Source organism: Anopheles merus, chromosome 3R (assembly GCF_017562075.2).
Source record: "Anopheles merus strain MAF chromosome 3R, AmerM5.1, whole genome shotgun sequence".
NCBI classification, from domain to species: Eukaryota; Metazoa; Arthropoda; class Insecta; order Diptera; family Culicidae; genus Anopheles; species Anopheles merus.
In genome coordinates this window covers 42,176,519-42,203,961 of record NC_054084.1, presented here as the reverse complement: position 1 = coordinate 42,203,961, position 27,443 = coordinate 42,176,519, and the positions used below count along the sequence as shown (strand labels likewise).

At 43.3% G+C, this 27,443-nt stretch overlaps 2 protein-coding genes across 5 annotated transcripts in view; both read left to right on the top strand.

Moving 5' to 3' along the window:
* LOC121596097 (ATP-binding cassette sub-family C member Sur) overlaps positions 1-27,443 on the top strand; it is an 85,042-nt gene that overhangs the window by 48,521 nt on the left and 9,078 nt on the right. For 3 of the 4 annotated variants that reach the window (XM_041920739.1, XM_041920740.1, XM_041920741.1), the window contains 9 exons: positions 525-1,382; positions 1,496-1,601; positions 15,546-15,807; positions 16,391-16,528; positions 16,867-17,003; positions 17,455-17,554; positions 20,068-20,537; positions 20,710-20,967; positions 21,066-21,154. In XM_041920739.1, coding sequence (XP_041776673.1) covers positions 525-1,382; positions 1,496-1,601; positions 15,546-15,807; positions 16,391-16,528; positions 16,867-17,003; positions 17,455-17,554; positions 20,068-20,537; positions 20,710-20,967; positions 21,066-21,154 — 2,418 coding nt within the window. The remainder of the gene's footprint in view (positions 1-524; positions 1,383-1,495; positions 1,602-15,545; positions 15,808-16,390; positions 16,529-16,866; positions 17,004-17,454; positions 17,555-20,067; positions 20,538-20,709; positions 20,968-21,065; positions 21,155-27,443) is intronic. The other variant, XM_041920742.1, reaches the window with a different exon arrangement.
* LOC121596098 lies at positions 4,937-10,294 on the top strand. Its single transcript, XM_041920743.1, has 2 exons — positions 4,937-6,258; positions 9,428-10,294. Exons 1-2 carry the CDS (start codon positions 5,365-5,367, stop codon positions 9,473-9,475), a joined length of 942 nt encoding a protein of 313 aa, XP_041776677.1. The 5' UTR covers positions 4,937-5,364; the 3' UTR covers positions 9,476-10,294.

Below are 27,443 nucleotides of genomic sequence, written 5' to 3'. Positions count from 1 at the left end.
ACCATTAACAGATGGATATTCCCTTCATTATAGTCGTTACTTTTCCACAAAAAATGAAGGATGTCAAAGGCATCGAATGAGGAGTTTTTCTCGGTAGCTCTTTGCCAATGCAGAGTGCAATAGTTGCATTTTACTATGCCAACATGCCAGCTATGTTTCTAAGGGAGTGGTTTTCGTTTTTGTTACAAAGTAACAGAGCCAAGCAGTCGTGCCCTTCTTTGGGAGATACATTGAAGGTGTCATTTTGATTGAAATATGAAAGCTTTCGAACGGTTTGTGAGAGCTGTTGCCGAGATACTTCTTCGATGTGGTTGCAAGCTATTCCTCTAATGTGGTTGCTTCTAACACATTGTAACCATTTACTTGCTTTTGTGGTGTTTGTAGTGAGCAGAGTTCGATTGGCATCGGACGGGTTGTAAGGCTATGTCAGTTAAAAATCAACAGTGTTACTCTAATGATCAAAACCTACTACATTGTAAGTCGTTGATTTACTGTCTTTGGTTCCCTACCTCCCCTTTTTCCAGTGTTGCTGACACACATTTCCTCCGTGCTAATTACCATCGTAACGATAGCCGTGTTTCTCGCGCTCGAAAACAACCCGATCGAGTTGACCGCCGGCCGTCTGTTTGCATCGCTGGCGCTCTTCAATCAACTCACCGTACCACTGTTCATCTTTCCTATCACCATACCGATCACACTTTCGGCCATCGTCAGCACTGGTCGGCTGGAAGCGTTCCTTGGGCAGCCGGAGGTAGAGCGGAGTTCGCTCGAAGGTATCCGTACGATGGCCCGAATTCTTAGCAAAAGTGACGCGTCGCTGGACATGGACGAAGCGGGTGACCCACAGGACGGGGACGATGCTGCAGCAGCACAGGAACAGTGTCCGGGTGTTCCGGTCGTTGCACCACCCGATCAGGTAGAAGAAGGGCAGCAGCTGCAACAGCCAGGCATTAAATCGTCCGATAATGTTACCGGTTCGCCGCAAACCGAGCGGAAAGCTGCTGACAATGCAGGCCCATTGCCGCTGGTGGAGGATGTCGGTGGGAAAAGCTGCAGCCAGCACTCGTCCATGAGCTCGGACCGGTCGATTAGGTGCGAGCAGGTTGACCGGGCACCGATGGGCCGGCAGCGACCGGCCAAATACCAGAAGACGGTCCCGAGCCCCCACGTGAAGCTGAAGAAGCACAGCCAGCTGTCGGTGAGCGCACGGTTGGAGAAGTGTCGCCAGAAGCAGAAGCATCTGGCGCGGGAAATGCGCTTCGGGCTGCCCGACCATGCGGCGGTGTTTCTTAAGGACGCACGCTTCCGGTGGAACGACACGGGGGCAGACGATACCATGGCACACTGTGCGCTACACATTGAGCAGCTGACCGTACCGAAAGGTGAGCTTGCCATAGCCCGCCGAACAGTCGCCGGAAGTTGTCGAACATGGAATGCGAAATTAACCCAATTGATCTTACTCTCTCTTTCTCTCTCTCTCTATTTATTTTCACAGCCAAACTGACCGTCATTGTTGGGCGTAGCGGGAGCGGCAAATCGTCCCTGCTGGCTGCGCTGCTCAAAGAGATAAATCATCTTTCCGGCGAACTGATCTGGAATAAGTAAGTTCTTTCTTCCTTTTGCTGGTTTTACTCTGGGCATTCTTTCCGCCCGCAGGCGGCACCATTTTCAAGCGGATTTTTCGTTGCTTTTTGTCAAGTATGAATGGGGATTTAGCTAACCAGAAAGGGATTGAGCGGAAAACTGATACAAAAGCGCACTCAGCCGTGTGACAATCGGCTGATTATTAAGGGGCGCATTTAGCTGCAGATTAGCACCCGCACTAGGGCGACAAAAAAGGGGCTCATTTGCTTGGAAGTAAACATGGATTATCCGGTTAGCAATGCGGGGCGAAGGAGATGGTGTGGGAAAGGTTGCTTGATTATGAGAATATTCCATTCGTTCAGCATAAAAAGAACGCACAAAAAAGGGTTAGAAAATGGTTGTTCTAAAGACGCAGCACGAATGGTCCAGAGTTTTTCACAAGAAAAAAGAAAATATTTCAACGTTTTTTCAACAATCATGATGAAAGACATAGAAAAGGACAAAGTGGTTCTTTTTGGAGAAATTGTGTTCTTCTCCTCAGTTCAACGCCTTTTTGTGCTCAAGTCGATGACATTGGGTCTTCTCCTAAGTTCAACGCCTTTTTCTGCTCAAGTCGATGACATTAGGTCGAATTAATTGCTGCGGGTAATTTGCCTTTCCTTGAGAAAAATTCGATCAACACGTAAATTCACTTACATCGCGGGTTAAGGGATTTCGTTTTGATTGATAATTGATCTTAACCATCATCTACGGATAAGTTGCGGGCACAAATTTTGAACACGAAGAAGCAAATATATTTCAGTGGATTGAAGGTCATTTGCTTTTATTAGATTACAATCATTAGAAAAGCAAGATTAGCAAATTTGTACCTCGTGCGAATAATTTTAGACATGTCTGTCCCTACAAAACCGATCGTAATTACTTAACATAATATACATTATTTTTTAATCATTTCTTTTTATCTAGGCCTTTAGGGTAAATAAGACTGTTAAATTCAATATTTTCGTTTCTCAAAGCATATGTTCAAAGATTATGAACTTGTTTAACTATTCAACGACACTGCGGGCAGTCTATTCTAAGATTGACAAAATAGGACATTTTGAATAAAATAGTAATTATATAAAAAAAAAAAAAACAATGTCTTATTTGCCCTGATCAAACTTTGTTAAGTACTTCTTCTTTTGGTTCAACAACCGTTGTCGGTCAAGGCCTGCCTACCGCTTGTGGGCTTGGCTTTCACTTATTGATTTCCCCCATAGCAGGATAGTCAGTCCTACGTATGGCGGTACGGTCTATTTGGGGTTTGAACCAATGACGGGCATGTTGTTAAGTCGTACGAGTTGACGACTGTATTATGAGACCGGCTTGTTAAGTACTACTTGGTCATATTATAAGCTATACCAAAAATTACAAAATGCGAGAGATACAGAATAAGAATGAGTACAAAGCCAATACAAAACAAAGAGTTAAATTATGGGTATTGTTTTTATCTTCAATGATATCTGTTTCATACAATTTGGAAAACAGTTTGTGGGGCCCTTTCCGTTTGAAATTCGTAGGCTGAAATTTCAGCCTGTCAGCTGTTTGCATTGTATAGCAGTTTTCGAGCAGCTATCTAAGTCGGTATAATATACAGGTGGGCTTATCCCAAGGTGTATGAATTTAGAAGACTGATTTTTATCGCTTCTGCTTCTGAATGAAGATTGTGAGAGTGTTTTGAGTATTCGTCAAGCCTTCAGAAAGCTCTTTGGAGCTAAAGTTTTCACTCGTTCTGTCAAAAAGTGATGTTCAAATTTGGTTATAAAAAAATGCTATGAGACCACCTGGACTACATACACTGTTGGAACGGATATTGTTGTTGGGACGGCTTTAAACTGACAGCGGATTGTTGATGTTCGAATGAGTTCGAATATTGATCTATGATTTCGAATAATGATAGGTGCCATCAATGCCCACTAGATGGCGTATAGAATAGATCGTGGAAAAGGGAATAGATCGTGGAAAAGAGAGGGAAATCAGTTAGAAGAAACCAACCAGCTCTCCGAAAAAAGGGACAAAATCGCGGTTAAGGTCAGAGAGGTCAAACCGATTTAAGCGCGCTAAAAACACTTAACGAGTCCATTCGCAAAGGAGAAGCCAAGACGTTTTTTAAGCTTAACACAAATAAACAAGTCTCGCTACAAAAAGCTTGGTTTTCGTGATTATTATATTAAATAAACCCCTTTGCAAAAGCGATCGTCGCAACATTCTTAAAAAACTTCTTGAAAGTTCAAAGTCTACGCGTAAAGTGCCCGCGAGTTAAGTTAAGTTAAGTGACAAGATGCCCGCGACTAAGAGTGATTGTGTGAAGTGCAGTTTACCCAACGATATCGATGATATGGTGCAGTGCCAGGAGTGTAAGAAATGGTGTCACTTCAATTGTGCTGGAGTGGGAGAAAGCGTCTCAGAAGCTTTCTGGGTGTGCGACAAGTGCGCGGAACAAGGGCCAAAAACGTCAATGAAGACACGGCGCCCTAAGAGCGAAAAAGCGATGGCGGTTGCAAAGGCAAGCCAGCAGCCCGATCTCCCGGAAGGGAAGCAACAATCGGAAGCGACGCCTGGTATTAGCAAGGAACTGCCCGCTAAGCCTCTTCCTAGCCCGAACACTGCAAAGAGCCATCCGGAAAACCCCACTCCAACCAGGCAAGGAAGTGTCGCTTCCTCCCGACTATCGGCACAGTTGGCGCTGAAACGCTTAGAGAAGGAGCAGGAGATGCAGAAACAGATCTTGCTGGCTGAAAAGGAAAAAATGGAAGCGGGAATTCGTGCGAAGATGGCCGAAATGGAGCTACAACACGAAACGCAACTTAATGCATTGAAAGACGAGATAGAAAATCTGTCAATCTACTCGGCAGACTCCAAAACAAATAGGACAGCCGAGTGGGTCAAGCACCAAAATCGGCAAGTCATGGAAGCCACCCCCGAACAGAGCCGAAGAACCGAGCCTCCATCGCAACCCATTTTGCCAGCAATAATGTCCACCCCGGTCGCGACACACTCACGAACGGCCGAATTAAGTATCGCACGCGAAATGTACCCCAAAAAACTACCCATATTTTCAGGGTGTGCAAATGAATGGTCCATCTTTCTCAACTGCTACCAAGAGTCGACCAAAGCCTGCGGGTATACTGATGGCGAAAATACCATCAGATTAACTGAGTGTTTAAGGGGCCCCGCTCGAGATGCCGTGCAGTCCAAACTAAGGTTGCCAAATGCCGCTCCGCTCATAATTAAACGGTTGGAAAAACTGTTCGGAAAACCAGCCCAGCTCGTGCGACAACTCACGGAACGTGTTCGCAGATTGGACCCCCCAAGCCAGAGCAGTTGAACAATCTTATTACGTTCGGCTTGGAAGTCATTAATTTGTGCGATCACCTGACTCTGAGCAACCTGACTGGCTATTTTAACAACCCGGAACTTTTGGCGGATTTGGTGGATAAATTACCTGCAACAAGGAAACTTGAGTGGTCTAGGTACAAAAACAAATATTCCGAACCAACGCTAAAGGAGTTCGGCGAATTCATAGAGACGCTGGTAGACGATGCATGCGACGTCACCACTTACGTTCCTCCTAGAGCAGATCAAACGAGATCAAGAAGCTTCCACTCCCACTTGCACGTGCAACACTCCGACCCAGAACCGCCTGCACATACGTCACACACTTCGCGACAAGTCATTATAAAATGCCTGGTATGCGCTACGCCGGGACATGCCGCCAAGCATTGCGAAACGCTCAAGAGAATGACCGTGGACGAACGGTGGGAAAGCGTAACGCAATTACAACTTTGCTCGACGTGCCAGAACAGACATGGTACGAAACCGTGTCGATCACGATTCACATGTCGGGTGCCAGGATGCGGCGAAAGACACCACACTCTGCTACACCGAGATAGAGAATCACCTAAGGGCGTGCACTACCAAGCTCATCACTACATCAAGCAGCCGGCGATTTTCCGCATCGTGCCAGTTACGGTGTACCACGGCCGGCGCGCCATCGACACCGTCGCCTTTCTTGATGAGGGATCAGCCATCACCCTGGTGGAAGCCGAATTGGCCTCGAAGTTGGGACTTGACGGAGAGGTAGAACCACTAGAGCTCTGCTGGACAGCCAACGTAACCCGGAAGGAAGAAGAGTCCCGCCGCGTCAGTTTCCAGATATCTGCGAGAGGAGAGGGGCGGCGCTACGACATAGCGGCCGCCCGCACCGTCAAAGAGCTAAGTTTGCCGTCTAACAACATTAAATACGACGCACTGATAAGTTCCTTTACACACTTACAGCACCTTCCGATGACGTCCCTGGCTAACGCGAAGCCGACCATCCTGATCGGACTGCGAGACATGCAGTTGATGCGACCGCTCGAAACACGGTTTGGCCTACCCCATGAGCCCGTCGCAGTAAGGAGTGCCCTCGGCTGGGCCATCTACGGACCAACCGACGCGCGTGCTGAAAGGATGACCCTAGGAGTACACCAAACACCCCGACAGGAGGAGGAGAGCTTCTGCGAAGACATTCGCGATGAAGGAACGAGCAACGACACACCAACTGAAAAGCCCCACTCGAACTCCCGCGAAACCCACCGCGATGAGGGAGCGCGTGAGGGCGTGCTGGAGGACGTTGCCGTACCACGACAATCGGTGAGCGAACCACATAATCAAGTAGCACTACAATTAGCAGTAGATAAGTTTTCCCGCGTTAAACCTCGCGAAGAGGGAAATGATAGAGCGATTGCAGATAGGGAGCTCAACGAGCTACTGCGACAATTATTTGTGCTAGATGATGTAGGGACTTATGCCGGACCGATTCCAGAACCCACTGACGTGGCAAGAGCGAAAACCATCTTGCAAAACACGTCATTCAAAACAAACGGTAGATTCACTACTGGACTACTATGGAAGAGCGATGAATTTCGGTTTCCAGATAGTAAGCCCATGGCCTTCAAGCGACTGCTCGCCTTGGAAAGGAAACTGGATAAAGATCCCGAACTCAAAATAGAAGTCCATAATCAAATCCGAGACTACGTGAAAAAGGGATTTGCTCATGTTGCCACACCCCAGGAATTGGGACTAGCAAATCAAGACAGAGTGTGGTATCTCCCCTTGAATGTCGTGTCCCATCCCAAGAAACCCACTAAAAAACGACTGATTTGGGACGCCGCCGCAAAAGTAGAAGGAGTGTCTTTGAATTCGCAACTACTAAAAGGCCCAGATCTACTAGTCGAATTGCCAGGAGTACTGAGCATATTTAGGCAACGACGAATTGCCTTTGGTGGAGACATCGAAAAAATGTTCCATCAAATTCGAATACGGATAGAAGACACACACAGTCAAAGATTCTTATTCCGATTCGAGAAAAACCAAGACCCAGACGTCTATCTCATGGACGTAGCTACATTTGGGGCAACGTGTTCTCCATGCTCGGCCCAATATATCATGCACCGTAATGCCGACGAACATGCGAAGGAATACCCGATTGCGGCAGCTGCCATAAAACGTTCCACCTACATGGACGATTACTTCGACAGCTGCGATACGAAAGAAGAAGCAATCGAGCGCGCTGAACAAGTAAAGTGCATTCACGCCCAAGCAGGACTGAATATGCGAAACTGGGTGAGCAACGACCACACTCTTGTAGAGCGCTTGCAAGAAAACCAAAACAGCCAAACTCTAATAACCTTCAAACCCGCTGATAACGATAGCGAAACAAGAGTACTTGGAATGGTTTGGGATCCAATCAGTGATGTTTTCCAATTTCCCTCATCATGGCACAAAGAACTAATTCCTTATGTGGTTGAAGAAAAAAGACCCACGAAACGAATTGCGTTGAGAGCGATAATGAGCATTTTCGACCCTCTTGGAGTACTAGCCCCCACTCTGATTCACGGACGCTTGCTGATGCAAGATCTGTGGCGAAGCCGAATCGACTGGGACGAGCAAGTGGGAGACGAAGAACTGACTAAATGGAGAAACTGGATAGCCATACTTCCCAGTATTTACAAAGTAAAAATACCGCGTTGGTACTTCAAAGGTGCATGCTCGACTACACAAGAAGCAGTGCAATTGCATGTATTTACGGATGCAAGCGAGCAGGCTTACGGATGCGTGGCGTATCTTAGATTGACAGAGAGCAAGTCTATTCGCTGTGCGTTGGTGATGTCCAGAAGCAAAGTGGCACCCCTTAAACATTTGTCCGTACCCAGGCTTGAACTGCAAGCAGCCCTTCTAGGATCAAGACTGATGAAAACTGTCAGTGAAAATCACGACATAAATATAACAGAAAAGTATATACATACTGACTCTGAAGTCGTTCTTGCCTGGATTCGATCACCCCCTAGGGAATATAAACAATACATAGCACACCGAGTCGGAGAGATTCGAACCTTGACAGACACAGCTAACTGGAGATACGTCCCCTCTAAAGAGAATACAGCAGATTGTCTGACGAAATGGAATAAAGACACGGAAATAGGAGCGGAAGGGCGATGGCTCAACGGTCCTTCTTTCCTCTACCATCCTAAAGAGTGTTGGCCTGAACAAAAACCAATTCGCACAACAACAATAGAAAGAAGGGTCCCCCTACTTGCACATTCCATTACGCCTTCGGATCTACCGCTCATTGATATCACCCGAATCTCGAAATGGAATGTACTATTACGCACTGTAGCTAAAGTCTGCAGGTTTATAACAAATTGTAAACTGAAACTGATTGGTAAACCCATAAAGACACTCGAAGCTACCGAGAAACAGGCTCAGATCATTAAATGCAAAATGCAACATGAGTTAGAACCACTACAATCCGAAGAACTTCAACGCGCTGAAAAGCTTCTGATACAGCTAGCACAGAACGATTGCTTTAGAAAAGAGCTCGAAGTCCTCCAGAAAGAAGCAGGGGCCGAAAACAAACAAATGGTCGAAAAATCAAGCCCTCTGTACAGCATTGACCCGTTTGTAGACGAAAACGGGATTCTACGTGTAGATGGGCGAACCGCGAATGCAAGCAATATTCCCTACGACACAAGGTTCCCAATCATTTTACCCTCCTCGCACCGCACGACAGAACTGCTCCTGCGACACTACCACGGGCAATATGGGCATGCGAATCGGGAAACCGGGGTGAATGAAGTCCGACAGCGGTACTATATTCCATCCTTAAGAGCAGTGGTTGATAGAGTGAGGAAAACATGCCAATACTGCAAAATAAAAAAGTGTAAGTCACAAAATCCTCGAATGGCTCCGCTACCGGAGCAACGACTTACCCCCTTCTTGCGCCCATTCACAAACGTAGGAGTTGACTATTTGGGGCCAATAGACATCATAAATGCGCGACGGCACGAGAAACGATATGTGGCCGTTTTCACTTGCCTTGTGACACGAGCAGTCCATCTCGAGGTCGCTTACAGCCTCTCTACCGAGTCCTGCATAATGGCCATCAAAAGATTTGTCTGTCGCAGAGGGCCACCGGCGGAGATTTACTCCGACAATGGAACCAATTTTCAAGGCGCCAGCAACGAACTGAAAAGACAGATGAAAGAACTGAACCTTACCTGCGCAGCCACCTTTACAGACACTCACACGAAGTGGATCTTCAACCCCCCTTCCGCGCCACACATGGGTGGAGTTTGGGAACGACTGGTCCGAAGCGTTAAAGAAGGATTAAACGGGTTGAATGATGGCAGAAAGTTGAATGACGAAATACTCGTTACCGTGTTGACAGACGTGGAATACCTGATCAATTCTCGGCCACTAACTTATATGCCACAAACTTCATCGGATAGGGAAGCACTAACCCCTAACCATTTCCTTCTAGGCAACTCGGCAGGAAGAAAACAAACACTTCGCACAACACCAGAACTAGCGAACGCGCTAAGAAGTAGCTACCAACGAGCGATTGTCCTAGCAGAGGCCATGTGGGATCGATGGCTGAAGGAATATATACCGACCCTAAACCGCCGCAGTAAATGGTTGGAGCCATGTAAACCACTAAAACCAGGAGACCTGGTTTTCATCACAGAGGGTGCAAGGAAGGAATGGCTGAGAGCAATCGTACTGGAAACATACCCGGGCACGGATGGCACAGTAAGGCAAGCACTGGTACGTACAACTACGGGGAAGGAACTAAAACGTCCGGCAGTAAAACTAGCGTTGATCGATGTTGAAGTGAAAGATGGGGAAAACATAGACGAGCAAAATAAGCCGAAAATACCAATGCAAACTAGTAGGATATGAGTGAACAGCAACAACGTGCAGGCAGATGTGTTCACGCGGTGGGGAATGTTGGAACGGATATTGTTGTTGGGACGGCTTTAAACTGACAGCGGATTGTTGATGTTCGAATGAGTTCGAATATTGATCTATGATTTCGAATAATGATAGGTGCCATCAATGCCCACTAGATGGCGTATAGAATAGATCGTGGAAAAGGGAATAGATCGTGGAAAAGAGAGGGAAATCAGTTAGAAGAAACCAACCAGCTCTCCGAAAAAAGGGACAAAATCGCGGTTAAGGTCAGAGAGGTCAAACCGATTTAAGCGCGCTAAAAACACTTAACGAGTCCATTCGCAAAGGAGAAGCCAAGACGTTTTTTAAGCTTAACACAAATAAACAAGTCTCGCTACAAAAAGCTTGGTTTTCGTGATTATTATATTAAATAAACCCCTTTGCAAAAGCGATCGTCGCAACATACACTTTGATTCCAGATTTCACCACCTGGTCTCTTTAATGCACCTTGGGAAAAATGTAAACAAACCCGTGTTTTCGAGCTGGTACTCGAATGTAATTCTAGCTTTTAGGCTAAAATTTTCTAGACTGAAAATCGCAGGCTAGTTTTTTGTGTGGTTTTGTATGGAGTGTTTACATGATTTCAGCCTCCAACTGTCAAACTCCATACAAAAACTGACTAGAATTGTGAAGGCCCCCTGTGTCATATAAATTCCCAAATCTGACTTGATAGTATTTTTTTGGTTGCCTCACTACCCTATTTGCCATCACTATCCTAATTACATTAATAATAAGCTAGACCAAAAGACATAAACTATCCTAACCCTTAACAAACAAGGCTTCATACAAGTTGCATACTGTTATGTGACCAATCCTTAGGACATGGATATTCATCTTCTTCTTCTAGTTGGCGTAACGTTCTACGCGGATATGCCGGCCTATACAAGCTTTCGAGACTTAATTCATTACCACGTAGCCGGATAGTCAATCCTTGCTACGGTGAGACGGTCCATTCTAGGGTTGGACCCATGACGGGCATGTTATTGAGTCGTACGATTTGACGACTGTATCACGGGACCGCCCCATGGGATGGATATATGAAAGTGTATGGAGACGATGGGGTCTGGTCTTATATAATTTTAACCATTGATATCAGACATGAAAAAAAAATCAGCAATTGTTTATTTGTGCTATGAAACATCGATTGGTTAAGCAAAACCTCACAATTTTTATATTCGATCTGATAGGTATAGTTGTAACGAAATTTGCTTGCGCCACTTTGAAGGTAAAGATTTTGCTTAATAATTGAGTAATTCAATATTTTATTCATTCACCCGTGTAAAACCTAAGCCAATTTTTCGATTTAATAACGACAAGCAAAAAGGACGTGACAATGGTATGAAAGCTAATTGGATTTTTTTACGATCCAAACGATCAACACAATCCGAGATTGTTTGAATTGAAAATTTATCTATGGAAATGTTTTTAGCTGTTTTCCACCAACATTCCCACTTTACCGTAAACGGACACGGACACTATATCCTAGCCCTCTGCCTTCCATTGCACAGCGCATTAGTTTTTGCTGACAAGATAAAATAAAACCATACAATGCCTCCATCACCTTTCGTAACAGTTGATCGACCTACATTTTCCGTAGGTCCCAGAAAAAACTACTATAAAGGTAGAATATTTACGTTATACTTTTTGCTTGTCCAAGTCTTCCTCATCCACAACACAACTAAAGCGGATGTATAAATAAAAGTTAAGCCAATAAATTCGTCGGAAAATCAATTCATCCAAAATCCGGACCAGGAATGGGAAGGGCCAGGGTGAGCATAAATAAATGGGCTGGCTACTATCGCCGGATGGGAGCAAAACGTGTTCCGCACACGTTTTCCGAATCTCGCTCCCCGTCTGTTCCTTTTTTACGGTATTTATTGCAATGATTCGTTCCGCTTTCTCTGCGTTTTATTTTATTTTTGTTCATGTTGAAAAAAGACCGTTTTTTGTATGTGTGTGTGTATGGAATCGGCTGAGAAGTGATTTTATCGAATGTTTATGGGGCACTTTTCCGGTGTAGGTGGATGTGATTTCGCGCACCGTTCTGTGACCGGCTGCGCTGACGTTAATGCTATTTTATCGGAATAGTTTGATGCTTTGCACCCTAGCGCTTCTATCCGCTTCTACCCCTAGAAAGTGGGATACACCACAGAGGCGAAGGGATCCTTTTTTCGTGGTACGAAGGTTTAAATTAAAATGATAGTTCCCCGTTTACGTGCTCAAAAGCAAACAAGCCCTGCGTAAACTGAAATGGGCAAGCTAAATGGCCGATGACGAACTGCACATACTCAAACACGCTTGATTTGGATCGTAGTAAATGAACAGCAACAAAAAGAGCCAAAAGAGTGGAAATGGTGAGTTGGTGAGCAAATTATCGTGTGCACTTCAACGTATGTCGAACGTACGCGTTACTACTGCTGCCCACGTGATGCATGCATGCGTTCAATCAACCAATCCAATTGTGATCGTTTGTCCGTTTGTTGGATGAGCTTTATGATCCGATTTCCGGAAAAAGCAGATGCTTTACGAGGGTTGGCATTGGATTTATGTAGATTCACATTTGGTCGATTCAGTGCGTTATCAAACGATGCATTTGATACGCGAAATGAGGCAATGTTTGGTGGTTTCGGTATGGCTTTTATTTAAATATTTACATGAAACGTATGTAATGTAAGACGTTAAAGCAATGATTTTATAGAGCTGCATTTTAAAGTGAAATATATTATATAGCGCAAACCATATTTTAAGATACAATTTTTTTTACTTATTTTTCTCTAACATATCTACCGATATCTATGAATGTGACAATTAAAATCCGTTGGATTCGTTATTTTATAAATTCGTTTGCTATCAGTTTATTTCGTTCCGTTTCGTTTATTGATTGAAAAGCCTCAAAGAGCCGTAATTTATACAGGGTTTTACAAGTCAGAATCGAAATTTAAGAAACAAATTCAGAAGCTCAAGATTCAGTTTAGCTGTCAAAAGTTGTTGTTTCATCGCACCGATGCTATTTTTGACAAGCGCAATATAATTTTTAAATTGCTCAAGTTATTTTTTAGAGGCCTTTCGCATCGTTTGGCACACGCATTTTGAGATTATATGATTGAAATCATTGCTTTTATGCGTTTAAGCATTATATTTATGTAATATTACGTATTTATGGTAAAAATAGCAATTTTCTGTTTAAAAGGCTACATAAACATTGTACATGTTTACATACGCTAATGCTCGTAGCTTTTTGCACAGAAAATCGCTATTTTTACCATAAATACGTAATATTTCATAAATATAATGCTTAAACGCAAACACTTCAAACACTATCTCTAGTGTGGTTTTTCTTAGACAAATCACATTTAAACAAACGTAGAATCGCGTTGTACTTATTAATGTTAGCTCATTCACGTTAGCTTTAGCAAGCTTATAATTTTTAATCTATGAAGGTTATAAAGCGTGTGAAGCGATGTTTTTATATCGTTTAATTTAAATTTAATTTAACTTCAATTTAAAGTTTTATTCAATTCACACTATGAGAAATTCAAATGCCATATTATTACAATAAGTTAGGACTTACCTGATCAATTAAGAGTTTTTAGTTCAGAATATAAAAAATAACCTGTTTTACACCATTTCAGAAAATTATTTTTATATATTGACTACATATTTTTCAATTTTGCTGGAATATTCCTCAAAACAGTTGCAAAATAAAAATAACACCACCGTATAAAAAATTTGTTAATTTTTCGAGATTTTGTTTAGATTATCGGCATCAGCACAATTTTTCGAACGATCCGGCTGCCATTTTGGTGTCATTTGACACTCATTTCGCCGCCAAGGTGTTCATTTTACTGGTCTTTTTGAAAACTGGTATAGCATGACACTCACAAACAAAATGATCTATGCTACAAAAATTCGATCGTTCCACTTTGTATGGGAAAAAATCCGCGACGCATTGAGCTGCGGAAATTATAGAATATCAGAAAAATGCCATAAATCAAGGTTAATGGTTTTGAAAACCGTTATGTTGGTAAATGTTTTGATTCTTTTCAATATTTCCGGTGATAAAAAATCATTTATTACATATTAAAAAAAATGGTTTACCTACACTAAATACTGAACTCGATGGGAATCGACTTCATGTAGGAGTATGAAAGAATGCATAATGCATAATGCATAGTATAATGCAGCATCTGGCATCTGGTATGAAAATAAAGTTAAATGCAAAAATTTATATTGTAGATGTAAATAGATTTATTCCACATTACGACCATGAAGACGATTCAAGTATCTTTTAAATAGATTTTTTAGTTGGCAGAATAATCAACAATATTAAAAAATACAAAACTCTGAGCAAAAACAGGGTACTAGGAATTTTTACACTTATAAGATCATCAATACATAATTAGCATCTAAAAACACACGTATCTGAGAAGTTAAAGCTGCATCACAAACTTGCCTTCATTGAAATTGGCTAAAAATGATAACAATGTTAAAGTTTAATGTTATATTGTTATTTATGTAACAATCTAACAATCCATGACAAAAAATTAATCACTTTCAAAATTTGTATAGGCTAAAATTATAGATAAATAAATAAATAAGTAAAGCAATAAATACTAAATATTTATTTACCTCACACCTTTGGTTAGTGCTCTCTGACAAAACCTCAGAAAAGCAAATAAAAGTCCAAACTAAACCAATAACGTTTTATTCAATGCATGATAGAATACACAACGCTTGGTATCTTTTTCGATGTTGCAGACAGAAACGAAGCATTTGATCAAGTGCAAACAATCAGTGACGATTCTTATTCGTTGAGCATATAGTAGCTGTGCCTGGTTGGTAAGGAACATTGAATTGCACTCATCTCTTACCACCCCCAGGGAGAGCGGACCTGAAAACGGATGTTAATCGAATCCGTTTCGCTGGTTTGCCGTCCGTATGGACTGTTCGGACTGAATTGCAATAGATGAAGAGACGTGTGTGAGTGTGCATTGTATCATTGGAATGCCCTGTCGTGCTCGTACCGATCTCGAGCCTTGCATCGGGGCGGTAGCAGCATTGTTTGGTAAGTTAATTCGTTGCAATCCCTTACTTACGAACGGAGGAATGGAAAAGAGCAGCAGATGATTTACAATTCTGCTTATTTGCCTTAGTAACATTTAAAGCAATGTTTCGAAGCAACCTAAGCTTTATACTATAACTCCGATTTGTCCTAAATCCAACCAAACACATAAAACCATTTCTAGTGAACACAGTTCCCTTGGAAATGTACAAGATCGTCCATAACGGCACCGTCCCATCCGTTCCGGCTTGATTGAGAGTTTCGTTCAATGGTGTGACAGACCGTAATTGGGTGTTTGTGTGTCTCGCAATAGACTCCGGCGCTCTAAGTCAACCTGTCGAAAGCAGTGCGCTGCAGTTAGAGTCAAGTCAGGTCGTCAAATGTTAAGAAAAAAAAGGACACCGTTTATGTTGTATGCGTTTTAACTTGTTCCCCTCGGTTCTTTCGACTGTTTGGTTTGTCAACGAAACCGTGCGGAGGTAAAAGGTGCATTGCACTTGCAGCCACCAACAGTTGTCATGTTTCTGTTTGTTCTCTCACTCACGATCCGTTGTTCCGTTTCGGGGTGGGTTGTTTTTTGTTTCAGATACTCATCGATTGCGTACGTTCCGCAGAAACCGTGGCTACAGAATGCCACCATCCGGGAGAACGTCCTGTTCGGCGAGAGCTTCCGGCCGAAACGGTACGACCGGGTGCTGCGGGCCTGTGCACTGAAGCCGGACCTCGACCTGATGCCTGCCGGCGATGGGACGGAAATTGGCGAACGTGGCCTGAAACTGTCCGGCGGTCAGCGGCAGCGTATCGCCATCGCCCGGGCCCTCTACTCGTCGGCCAACGTCGTAATATTGGTAAGTGTATGTGTGTTGTGTGCGGTGGAGGGGTTTTTCATGTGTTGTTTTATTTATTCGGCGCTTTGATTTGATTGTGCTCGGGAGAAAGTTAATTGGTTTTAGCATTTTTTTTATATTCTACATTTCTTTTTCAAATACGTTTTGTTTGAAAAATATAGTTATATCGGTTATGATTTTTGAATCAATATTTTTTCTTAGCTATGTATATTTTTACTTTCTATGTCTCTATTATAATTAGATTGTGCTTATTTATTGTGTTTTGTTAAAATTTTCCATTTTTTAAACAACAAATACTACTACTACATCAATACATATTATTTCATTTGTTTACATAAGTTTAAACTATTTTGTTCATTGATTTGTTATTATACGTGCTTGCATTAATGTATCTTCTTTAATTCTTTTTGTGTGTAATTAAGTTGCTGTTTACTTTCAATATTTTAAATTAAGTTAGGAGTTTAGAATTTTATAAGGTTTGCATTTTATTTTGCTGTTGAGCTATGTTTTCAATCCGTTTCCACAATACCAATGTACTGACTCGGTACTAACTGATTGAGCGTGATTCTTTTACCTTTCCCAGGATGATCCATTGTCCGCCCTAGACAACGAGGTCGCCATGGACGTTTTCGAGAACGGTGTCCACCGGATGCTGGCACGCCAAAAGCGAACCATCATCCTGGTCACCCAGAAGGTGCAGCTGGTACATCGAGCGGACAATGTAAGTCAATCCGCCACCCTGGTGTGTGGGCACCATCATGGCCGCATCCCGGTAGAGTGATAGACGTCCGGGAAAAAGTGGGTTTTGCCGGGTTCCGCTTCCTAGCAGTGAACGTTTAATGGCTTTCTGGTTTCTTGGTTTGCTTTTTTGTTACTTCTCTCCTTTTCTCTCTTACTTCCTCACTCTCACTCTTCTCCCCCGGCACTGTACCACTTCGCGGACATTCCATTAACTAAACCGTTTGGATTTTCGGCCGGCACGGATGATTGGACGACATCAACTGGGGGACGATTCGTGCAAAACGCTGCTGCTGCACCATTCAACCATCGTGCTACCAGATCGTGGTGATGGAGGGAGGCACGGTCAGTGCAACAGGTTCGCTAACGGAAATCGAGAACAATTATCCGCACATCCTGCGGGAGTGGAATGCAATTATTGCAAAGGAGCAGCAACAGTCGAGCGAAGCACAATCGAGGTAATTAGAAGAACTATTTGCTGCAAATCGTTGCTGCACACCGACCGTCACACAGAGTCAGGACCCGGGAAAGCGACTCACACTTTCTCATTCTCTCTATCTGCCGTCTTTGACCATATCGGGCACGGTATTTGGTAAAACCTAAGCATGCAGCGTTCCGGGGTTTGGAGCGCTTTTTCTTGTTTTAATCAGTGACTATTTACCAGACAAAATACCATGCGCAACAGGAGTGCAGTTGTTGACGATTGCGTTGCAGCCTGCTTCCATTGTGCGGTGGGAGGAGACTGCCATGCCATTTCCGCCCCAAGCTCTGTGGTTAATGATCGTTCTGTTTTCTTTTTGCTTTGTTTTACTCCCCCATCGGTGGGTGTTTATTTTTCATCCAATTTGCTGGCCCCAACCTGTGTTGCGGCGTTGCAATTGAACAACCTTCTCGAACGACTCTTTGAAGCCCGGGACGGACGGCACGGGAACGATGGAAGCTCTTCAAAAACATCTCTCGAATTAGCTTTCAGCGGAATCATGCAACCGAGGAGAACGATTTCATGGAGGTAAGTGTTGCTGGGAAGCGATTTTTATCATTACGCTCGCACAGTTATTTAAATTGAATTATTTACAGTAAAAAGCCCAATATGTAAAGAATTCCTCCGTCCCGAAGGAAAAAAATCAATTATAGCTTATTACTAGAATTAATTAACTTTACGGAAAATCTGTACATAAACAACCAAATCGATGAACACAGTATAACCATGGTTCCAAGGTATACTTTGCATAACACTCTGAGCGCTTCGTGGATCATTTTCAATTATTTAATAAGATATCATTTAAAAAAACACAGCTGAGGTCCACTTTCACTCGATCATTGAATGAGGCTTAATGAGTGGAAATTGCTTAAGATTTAGTAATTTATGGGAAATTGAAAAAGTCTTCATAACACCTTTTTACAACCACTGCAACTGAGAACGCCTTAATTTATGCAAAGTGTACATCATATGTGTCTTAATAACAGATTTAAGCTCTATGTGGCTCATGTGTTGAGCCTACGTTTTAAGATAAATATTGATCTTAGAGAAGAAAAAAATGCCTTCTCACATCCACGACGCTATGTTTGCTTGCGTCATAATATTCCTGGAAGTTTCCATTTAAGCCGGTTCCTTCCGCATGTTTCTCGGGTTTCTGCCACCGGCCCGGTACACTTCACTCAACCAGATAATCGTTCGCTTCGTTTGATTATGTTTTGTATACAGTAAGCACGCCGAACCCAGTCCAAGCAACCCACAGCCCGTTGCTGCTGCTGATGATGATTATTGGAAAGTTTGTAGATTTCACAGCCACTGGCCGATGAAACTTTTTGAGAATGTTCATTTAGCAGTGAAGTTAACTTTTTCCCGATAGTCGCTTCAGCCACCGATCGAACCAATTGTTCCGATTGCAAAACTCAACAGCAACAAAAATAAGACGGCAAAAACAAGCACCACGGCTATAATAAGGACGCAATCCCAATACAAATACGATTCTGTGGCTGAGCTAGTCGCTTCGAACGGCAAATTAATATGCTCAACCGAAAAGAAATAAAGAGATAAGTGGTGGCCGTGGTGGCGCAGGCCCCTGCCCCGCAGTCTTGTCGATGGAAAACTTTTGAGCTGTGAAAAGTTTATGCTTCTCCCATTCTCTTCCGATCCCTCTCGTATACGTTGCCCGTTCATGTAAGCACCAACTTTTGGCACTGTCTTTCTTCCAAACGCCAAACGATTAACCTCGAGAATGTTGGTGGTGACTAAATCGGGTGGTGCGGACCACTCCCCCTACCGCTGCTTGTTCGTTGCGGATGAAAAGTTTTATTTCGTTCCTTGGGGAAACAAATTCCAAAGAACGGATTCCGTGTGGGATTTTCGGTCCGAGAAGTCTTCTACACCATGTGCTATGGTTACAGTGGCTGGAAATGGGTTGTTAGCTTGGTATTTGAGGAAAGAAGTAACAGTTCGGGGGTTGATGAAAGTAGCATCCCTATTTCTCGGATGGACAGGTAAGATTTCATAATTGTTCGTCAAGCTTGACCATCTAAAGAATGCTTTCTAATGCGTTCTGGGTCCGATGCTGGCAAGAAACTGAGCAAGCGATATTGTGGTTTACTGATGACTGGGGTCGAGAAGACCTGTGTTTTTGTTTTTAGTTTAGCATGTTTTCATTTAATATGTTTTTGATTCTTTAAGACGAAATTTTCCTGTTTGTTTCGTTCTGTTAGTATTAAAGTTTTCTAGTACTACAAAACAAGCTTATAACAGACAGCTGATTAAATTGTTGTAAATGGGAAAAGTATGTTTTTGATTTAAGTAAAACTTCTAACTCTCTATGAGTCTGTAATGGTGAGCGCATCAGCTTTTACAAGACCGAAATTGGATGATTAGCTGGAGCGTTCGGCTCTAACAGGGGGTGATTATACAGCTTTATGATAAACAAAAATTAAGGTCTTTACCGGGCTGACCATGATTAAGCAGATTAATGTTTTAAAATAACTTTTTGTATGATTATGGATACGATTGTATAAAAGCGATACGATGCAAGCTGGATAAGATAAACTCATATAAGAGAGAAATTTCGAATAAGAATAACGAGGCCCCGAAAATTTACTTTAGAGAATCTAAGATGGGAGGGGGTCCAAAAAGCCATCTAGGCAAGAGTTTTACCGTCTATCTCTAACAAATAGACTCGATTTGCTATCCTTAAATATCCACAGCTGAAGATCAGTCGTGGAAACTTTTTTTGGTGACATACATAATTAAATTTAATTTTAATTATTGTTTCAAGCAACTAAATTTTGATTACATATGTTGCATTTAAGCAAATGTCTTCATAAAAGATAATACATTTGAGTACTCAACTGCTTGAGGGAGACTATTGGAAAAACGAAATTGATTATCTGACTCTTGTTATGAAAATTTTAAACGTATGATGCTATAAAACTGGCTAACTAGCGATATTTATAACGTAATAAACTTTACGATCAAAACGGAACTACCAGACTAACCATTCATTCCTTTCCCGCCCATTTTCCCCTTTGCAGCGCACATTTTACTTCCCCCGGACGATGGCTAACCGAGCCCTGTTTGGATCACGCTTCTCGGCGCACGATTTTCCGCTGCCTATCGAAGACTGTCACGAACCAAACGTTGCCCTGCGCCGGCACTACTCCAACCGGCTCCGGAAGGATTCACCCCCGTCGTCAACGGCCGTCGTCTTGCGCCGGCCTCCACTCGGACCAATCGAACATCCTCCCGGCACCGGACATCAGAGTGTGTTTCGTGCGTTGTCCCTGCAGCTGGGCACGAACGCAACGACTAGCAGCAGCACGGTGAACCAACGGCAGCAGCGGCAACCTGCGGTCGTCGTACGTCACATTTCATTCCCAACCACGCTGACCAGCTCGGGTGCGCTTGATGATGATACGCTGTACCGGAAGCGGCTCAACCAGGGCGGTACGGCGGCTCATTCGGGACAGATGGCTTCTACCGACGCCCTGTCCGGACAGCGAAGGTACGGGGGCTGATGCGTACGGCATTTGTGCTGCCTTGTGGGCTTTGTGGGAAGTTTTGTTCCCGCTCATCGATTCGTGGGAATTCTTTCAACTGCCCTACGCCTTCACTGACGTTCCCATAATGTGGGGTGGAGGGTTATTTCTTCATGCTCTTTTTGTTCCCTCTCTTAGAATGCTTGCCAGCACGGACGACACGGGGATGGACGGCATCGAGCCGAACCGGACAGGTGTGCTGCTGTACGGTCAGAATGAGGGCAGAAATAGTTGTGAGGATTTGAAGCGTAGCTCGATTGGATTTCGCATTCCAGAGTTCCTGCGAAGGATGTCACTGCGTGGCCGCCGGTTTTCGAACCCGACCGAGTTCGGCCGACCGTACCGGGAGCGGGAGGATGGCTCGCGAAAGTCATCACGCAAGACCAGTTCGCTAAAGTCGGTATGCATTCGTTGTGGATGGAGTGCCAGTTTTTTCCTAACCTTGGCCGTGCGTTGTGCGTGCTCGTTTGTTCTTTTCATTTTCCGCCGTACAGAAGCATTCCGAAGGAGCGACATTATTCGATCAAACGATTGCTTTCGACGATTTCGCGCCAAAGCGAGGATACGGAGGAATCTTCCGTTGGTAAGTGAACTGGTGAACTTTACAGCACGGTGGAATGCATGGGCTGGTTTTGATAATGATAGCAATGTGGGCATTGAATAGTGATATAGGAAAAAAAGGTAAAGACAACGCGTCAATTGATTACAATTTGAACTCGCAGAACTTATATATATAGCGTTGTTTATAGGTAAATAATGTTCGGAAACATTGAGAGTTGCAAATGTTTCCATATTTGGGAATTTTATAATTGCGCAATGCAAACTTGGAGGCGTTTTATTTATAGTTTTATTAAATTCAAGGAGGTTGTTTGAATATGAAACTGATTTTCAGTGTATTTAAATCATTAAGTTTTACAATACGATGGCCATGATGGACGTGTTGAAATATTTAATTCATTCGTGTCAGAACATACATTAAGGCCGGGGCACATTGACCGTACTCGCTAGTGTAATTTCGAATTTCACTAGCACATCTGCCGGCGCCTGGTGGAAGCTTTTTTTTGATCATCAAGAGAATGGTCGTGCCGGATCTCGAAACAAAGTATTATTTTCACCATTTTTCGATGCTAAAATGGTTGAAATATTTGCACAAGATATTCACCTATCAGTTACAAAGCTTTTCCAGTGTATTTTAAGTAAAAAAGGTGGAAAAACAACACATTTTCTGAAGCGGCTCCATATTGGATGGCACACTGGCCAACCATAAAAAAGAAACAGTTTTTAATCAATTACAAATAATTACCATAAAAAAGGCACAAATTATTATTATTATTATTATTTATTTAATCTTCAACGGGCCGTATGGCCTAATTAAGATGTAACAGTTCAATTGAAAAAAAAAAATACATAGCAAAAATAAGATTTGCATCGCAATTCACTGCGGCCACGGCAAAAGCCGGTGAAACATAGGATAATATGTCAAAATTAAAAACAGAGGTTTAAAAATCAAAACTTGAAATCTTTCTAAAATTCATAAGAATTGAGGGTTGATTGCATGTTGCATTATTGCTTTTTCATGCCATTATAAATTTTTATCATAGATAAAAATTTCTAATCTAATGTAGGGTACCTGTACCAGTATTCGGCAGTGTACCTGTTTTGGGCAGGGAAGCTAAAAACGTGTAATTACGCAAAAACGCATTGAAAATTTTCTCAATACATATTTTTTAAATAGAGATATGCTCATTTGTTATTCATATACGAAGTATCACATAATTTTATTGCATATTTATCAAAATATCAAACAAAATGTGCAGAGTTCACAGTTTTTCGCCAGATTTGCTGTCAGCCAATAGTTTGACATGTTTCATTATTAAGACAACCATAGCACTTACACAATTAAAGTGTATTTTTTTATGAAAGATTCTATGGTTTTAGAATTTACTCTAGCCTGGTTGGAATATTAAAATCACGAAAAACAATTCACTTTAAACGATGCCGAAAATAGGTACACGGTGGGTTAGCTACCTAACTTAGCTAATCTGATTTTTGACAGATAACTACTGTGGGCGCCTGCCGAACCTTGAAACATAAACACACTTTTAATTTTGCTGTATAATCATTTAAATTTGACCAGAACACTACAATGCGTATGTCGAAACATAAAACGTCTTTTCTTGTATCAAATATCACCAATTTCACTACATATAAATTACAGGTTCACTACAATAACTTGAGAGTAAAATAATATTTTGTGAGCCATTACTCTATAGCCGCCCTAGCCGTCAGACTTTCTCTTTTCTTCAATGCCCACTTTGTTGGTAACTCACATCAAAGAGAATGTAAAAACTGCCAGCAAATTGACCAAAATTGAAAACATAAAATTAATAATTGAAGTGCTTTTTAACACCAATTTTAGGAAAGTGAGAGTGGAAAACTGTTTCAAACATTTTTATCTGCCTATTTGCATTAATTTAAAATTTTTTCGACCTGTATTCGCGTTGCCGAAAATAGGAGCACAGCCTGCCGAAAATAGGACTGAACTGCCGAAAATGGGAACAAAAACAGTGTTTACATTTACGAATATCGTTAAAAAATACATTTAAATCGGCAAATAAAAAATAGCACAACATAATACGATAGTTTATCGTTCAAAATAATATCACTTTAATGAAAAATAATAAAAATTGTAAATGTAGGAGTTCGCCGCAGCGAACAATCTGGTTGCAGGAAGTACCAAATTTGCGCGGAGGGACATCCACAAAATGACGTGGGCGCACCCGGATAGCGAATCCTTCAACCAGATCGACCACGTGTTAATAAGCCGCCGACGACAGTCGAGTCTGTTAAATGTCAGAACATATCGAGGAGCCAATATCGATTCCGATCACTACTTGGTTGGCTTAGTGATACGTTGTAAAATCGCCCGCCCCCGCGCCAATGGGGGTGGAGAAAACACGCAGCCTCGGCTCAACACGGACTCTCTAAGGGACATTACTGTCCAACAGGAATTCAAAGCCGCTTTGGACGAGTCTCTACTACCAGAAAACAGTTATGAAACTACGAGCGAGAGGTGGAACGCTCTAAAAACAAAAATAATAAACTGTGCAAGAAATATACTCCCACCACGTCGTGGCAACACCAAATCTGGCTGGTTCGACGATGAATGCAGACAAGTGACCGAACGTAAGAATACTGCATACCGAGCAATGCAGCAACGGCATAGAACGCGGGCATGCGCAGAGGAATATTCACGGCTCAGACGCGAAGAGAAAAGAGTTCACCGCTCCAAGAAGCATGCTTTGGAAGAGCAAAACATGCGAGAACTCGAGCAAACCAGAGAGGCGTACGGACCGACACGAAAGTTGTACCAAGCGATAGCAGGTCACCGAAACAACGTTGTAACCTGCTGTCGCAACAAGGATGGAGATCTGGTCAGTAACCAGCCAGAGGTCCTCTCGCGGTGGGCTCAGTACTTTGATGAACTACTCAATGACCAGTTTAGCGAACAGCTAGAAGCGCCACTAGCAGATGGTGACATGCTACTGCCACCTAGCATAGAAGAAACACGAAAGGCTATCCGTCGGCTGAAAAATAACAAGGCACCCGGAACCGACGGAATTGCAGCCGAACTGGTCAAGAATGGAGGTGCACGACTAGAAAACGAGATTCATCAAATTGTTACTGAGGTGTGGGATAGCGAATCGATGCCTTGTGATTGGAATCTCGGCATCATCTACCCCATATACAAGAAGGGAGATAGGTTGGACTGCAACAACTACAGGGGTATTACGGTGTTGAATACCGCCTATAAAATATTCTCCCTGATCCTTCAGGATCGCCTTGTCCCGCACGTCGAAGAAATAGTCGGAAACTATCAAAGAGGATTTCGAAACGGAAAATCAACCACTGATCAGATCTTCACCATGCGGCAGATCTTGGAGAAGATGGCTGAATACAGACACGACACATACCATCTCTTCATTGACTTCAAAGCCGCATATGATAGCATAGCCAGGGTAAAACTGTATGACGCTATGAGCTCTTTTGGAATCCCGGCCAAACTGATAAGGCTAGTTAGAATGACTATGACCAACGTCACATGCCAGGTGAGGGTGGATGGAAAACTCTCAGGACCTTTTGCTACCACCAAGGGTCTGCGCCAGGGGGACGGGCTTGCTTGTCTCTTATTCAACCTGGCGCTAGAGAGGGCCATCCGTGACTCGAGGGTGGAGACTACGGGAACCATCTTCTATAAGTCAACCCAGATCCTGGCATACGCTGATGATATAGACATCATTGGTCTGCGGCTCTCCTATGTAGCAGAAGCCTACCAAGGGATCGAGCACGCGGCAGAGAGCCTCGGATTGCAGATAAACGAGGCAAAGACCAAACTGATGGTGGCAACATCAGCGGGCCCACCAACAAATAATCAGAATCTACGTAGGCGTGACGTGCAGATAGGTGAACGCACTTTTGAAGTCGTCCCACAATTCACCTATCTTGGGTCAAAGGTCAGCAACGACAACAGCATGGAAGCTGAGTTGCGCGCAAGGATGCTGGCTGCCAACCGGTCATTCTACAGCCTGAAAAATCAGTTCACCTCAAAGAACCTGTCGCGACGGACGAAGCTGGGACTATATAGTACCTATATAGTACCAGTACTCACATACGCCTCTGAGCCATGGACACTGTCCAAATCTGACGAAACCCTCTTAGCCGCGTTCGAGAGGAAGATGCTCAGAAGGATACTTGGCCCCGTATGTGTGGAAGGACAATGGAGCAGCCGCTATAATGACGAGCTATACGAGATGTACGGCTACCTCACTGTCGTACAGCGTATAAAGCTCGCCAGGCTCCGGTGGGCTGGCCATGTTATACGCATGGAAACGGACGACCCAGCCCGTAAAGTCTTTTTAGGCCGTCCACAAGGACAGAGGAGGCGTGGTAGGCCCAAATTGAGGTGGCAAGATGGCGTGGAAGCGTCCGCCATTAAGGCCGGGATAACGGACTGGCAGACGAAGGCGCGAGACCGTGAGCGGTTTCGGACACTCCTGAGGCAGGCCAAGACCGCAAAGCGGTTGTAGTGCCGGATAATCGCCAAAAATGTAGGAGTAGTTTTTGTGAAACTGCTGCACTAACCAGCCCAATAATGGTACATTTACCCTATTTCGTTTTAAAATTGACCCTTTATAGCAAATCGCATTCCATTCCTTTGGTAGCTTCGATTACACTAAAGAGCAAATCCAATTAGCACAATGAAAGTCAAGCATTGTGCGTGGAAAACATTCTTGCATCCATGCGGGGCCTTTCATTGCGTATCAAGTAGAAGTAAATGCAGCTAAATGCCCCTATTCCAAAATAAATATTCATTGATGGTTTTTAAACCAGAAGCACTTATATCGTAATTACCTTGAGCAAACTGCTGAGGGAAGGGGGAAAACAGGGTAAACCAAACAACTAGACTGTGCGCCTTGTTCGTAGAGCTTCTTGTTTTTCGCCCATTTTATGCTATTGACAGATTTCCGAAGGCGTACGAAAAACCATGTCATGTGGTTAGTGCCAGAACCGTTGCCTTTTTTTATATCCCCTTATCACCTTCTGTGCGCTGCCTGTACGATTATGCTTCCGTTTGGCATGCATTCAGAGATTTGCGTGCTTCGCAAGACATTCCACTTTAAGCGCGAACAGGAGCCACCACACTTGCGCTTCCCACTGGATTTCCGACTCCGCGTTTCCGCGTTCCGCGGACGCACTTGGCACAAGTGGATTTCATCGATTATGCATTCCCGGACGTGGTTTAAACACCAGATTGCAGTGTGGGTGCAACCCCTCCCTGCATCCTGTCTGCTTTTGACGATCTTGAAGTTGATTTCCACGGGATTAGCTATGTCGGTGCGGCTGGGACGGGTAGTGGATATGCATGCGATTTCCGCGTCACGCCAGCGAGGAAGGCTGTGTGTTGTGCGGTGAAAGAAGTGTAACGTTCAATAATCCGATTTTGACATGCCTCGATTCTACGTTGGCATGCCGTTGCATTTGACGAAAAAAAAAATGAAAAGAAGCAAAACGAAGTGAAAATAAAATGCAAGCGGGTATGTACGCCGGTTCGCTCGTACGCCAATCTGGCTGTCGCGACTGCCATCGGAGCGATAGAGTGCTTTAGCATAATCGAGCATTATGCTGCCAGATAAGAAAGGGGAAGACGTGGTAGAGGGAAAGGAGGATGGAAAAGGGGTCTCACTGACGCCGGGAATTGTTGCGGGCCATGCGGGATATTTCGGGGTCGCCGAGTGTACGCGATTGCATCATAAATTGGAACGTCACCAAGTTGTCGCAGCTAGTGCGAGCGAGCGAGTGAGGGATTTAGCGTTTTTGGTTGTTGTTTTTTTGTCCATTTTATTCCCGTCCCATCTCCCCATTTGGCCTGAGAAATTTAGCACAAATAGGATAAAGTATGGGACAGAAAATTACCACCAGAGACTTACGCTCTCGAGTGCACGCTATTGCATTTTAGCGAAATGTCATTGTTGAACCAAACTGTCGGCAGTATGGATGTATGTGTGTGAGTGTGTGTGTATGACGTCTATGTGTACTTATTCGCTGTGGTTCGCAGACAAAAGGGGAATATTATAATTCACGAATCATGAGCATTGTGCTAAGTTGGTTCTTAAGTTGGTGAGAGTCTTGCGATGCTGCAAACAAAGTTTTTGTGCTGTTTTGGTGCAACATGTACATTAGTACATTTTGGTGGATAAATATTATTGATTTCAAAATACCGTAACAGCTTTTATAGATCCAATTTTTATAAAAGCACAATTATATCAAAACATTATACACTGGATACTAATTATTATTATTTTTTGTATATT

Bases quoted from the DNA above. Each gene is read 5' to 3' on its own strand.
- LOC121596098 (XM_041920743.1), top strand. From the start codon at position 5,365: ATGACCGTGGACGAACGGTGGGAAAGCGTAACGCAATTACAACTTTGC. The intron at 6,259-9,427 runs GTGAGCGAACCA...ATTTCCTTCTAG, and splicing joins TTGCCGTACCACGACAATCG to GCAACTCGGCAGGAAGAAAA.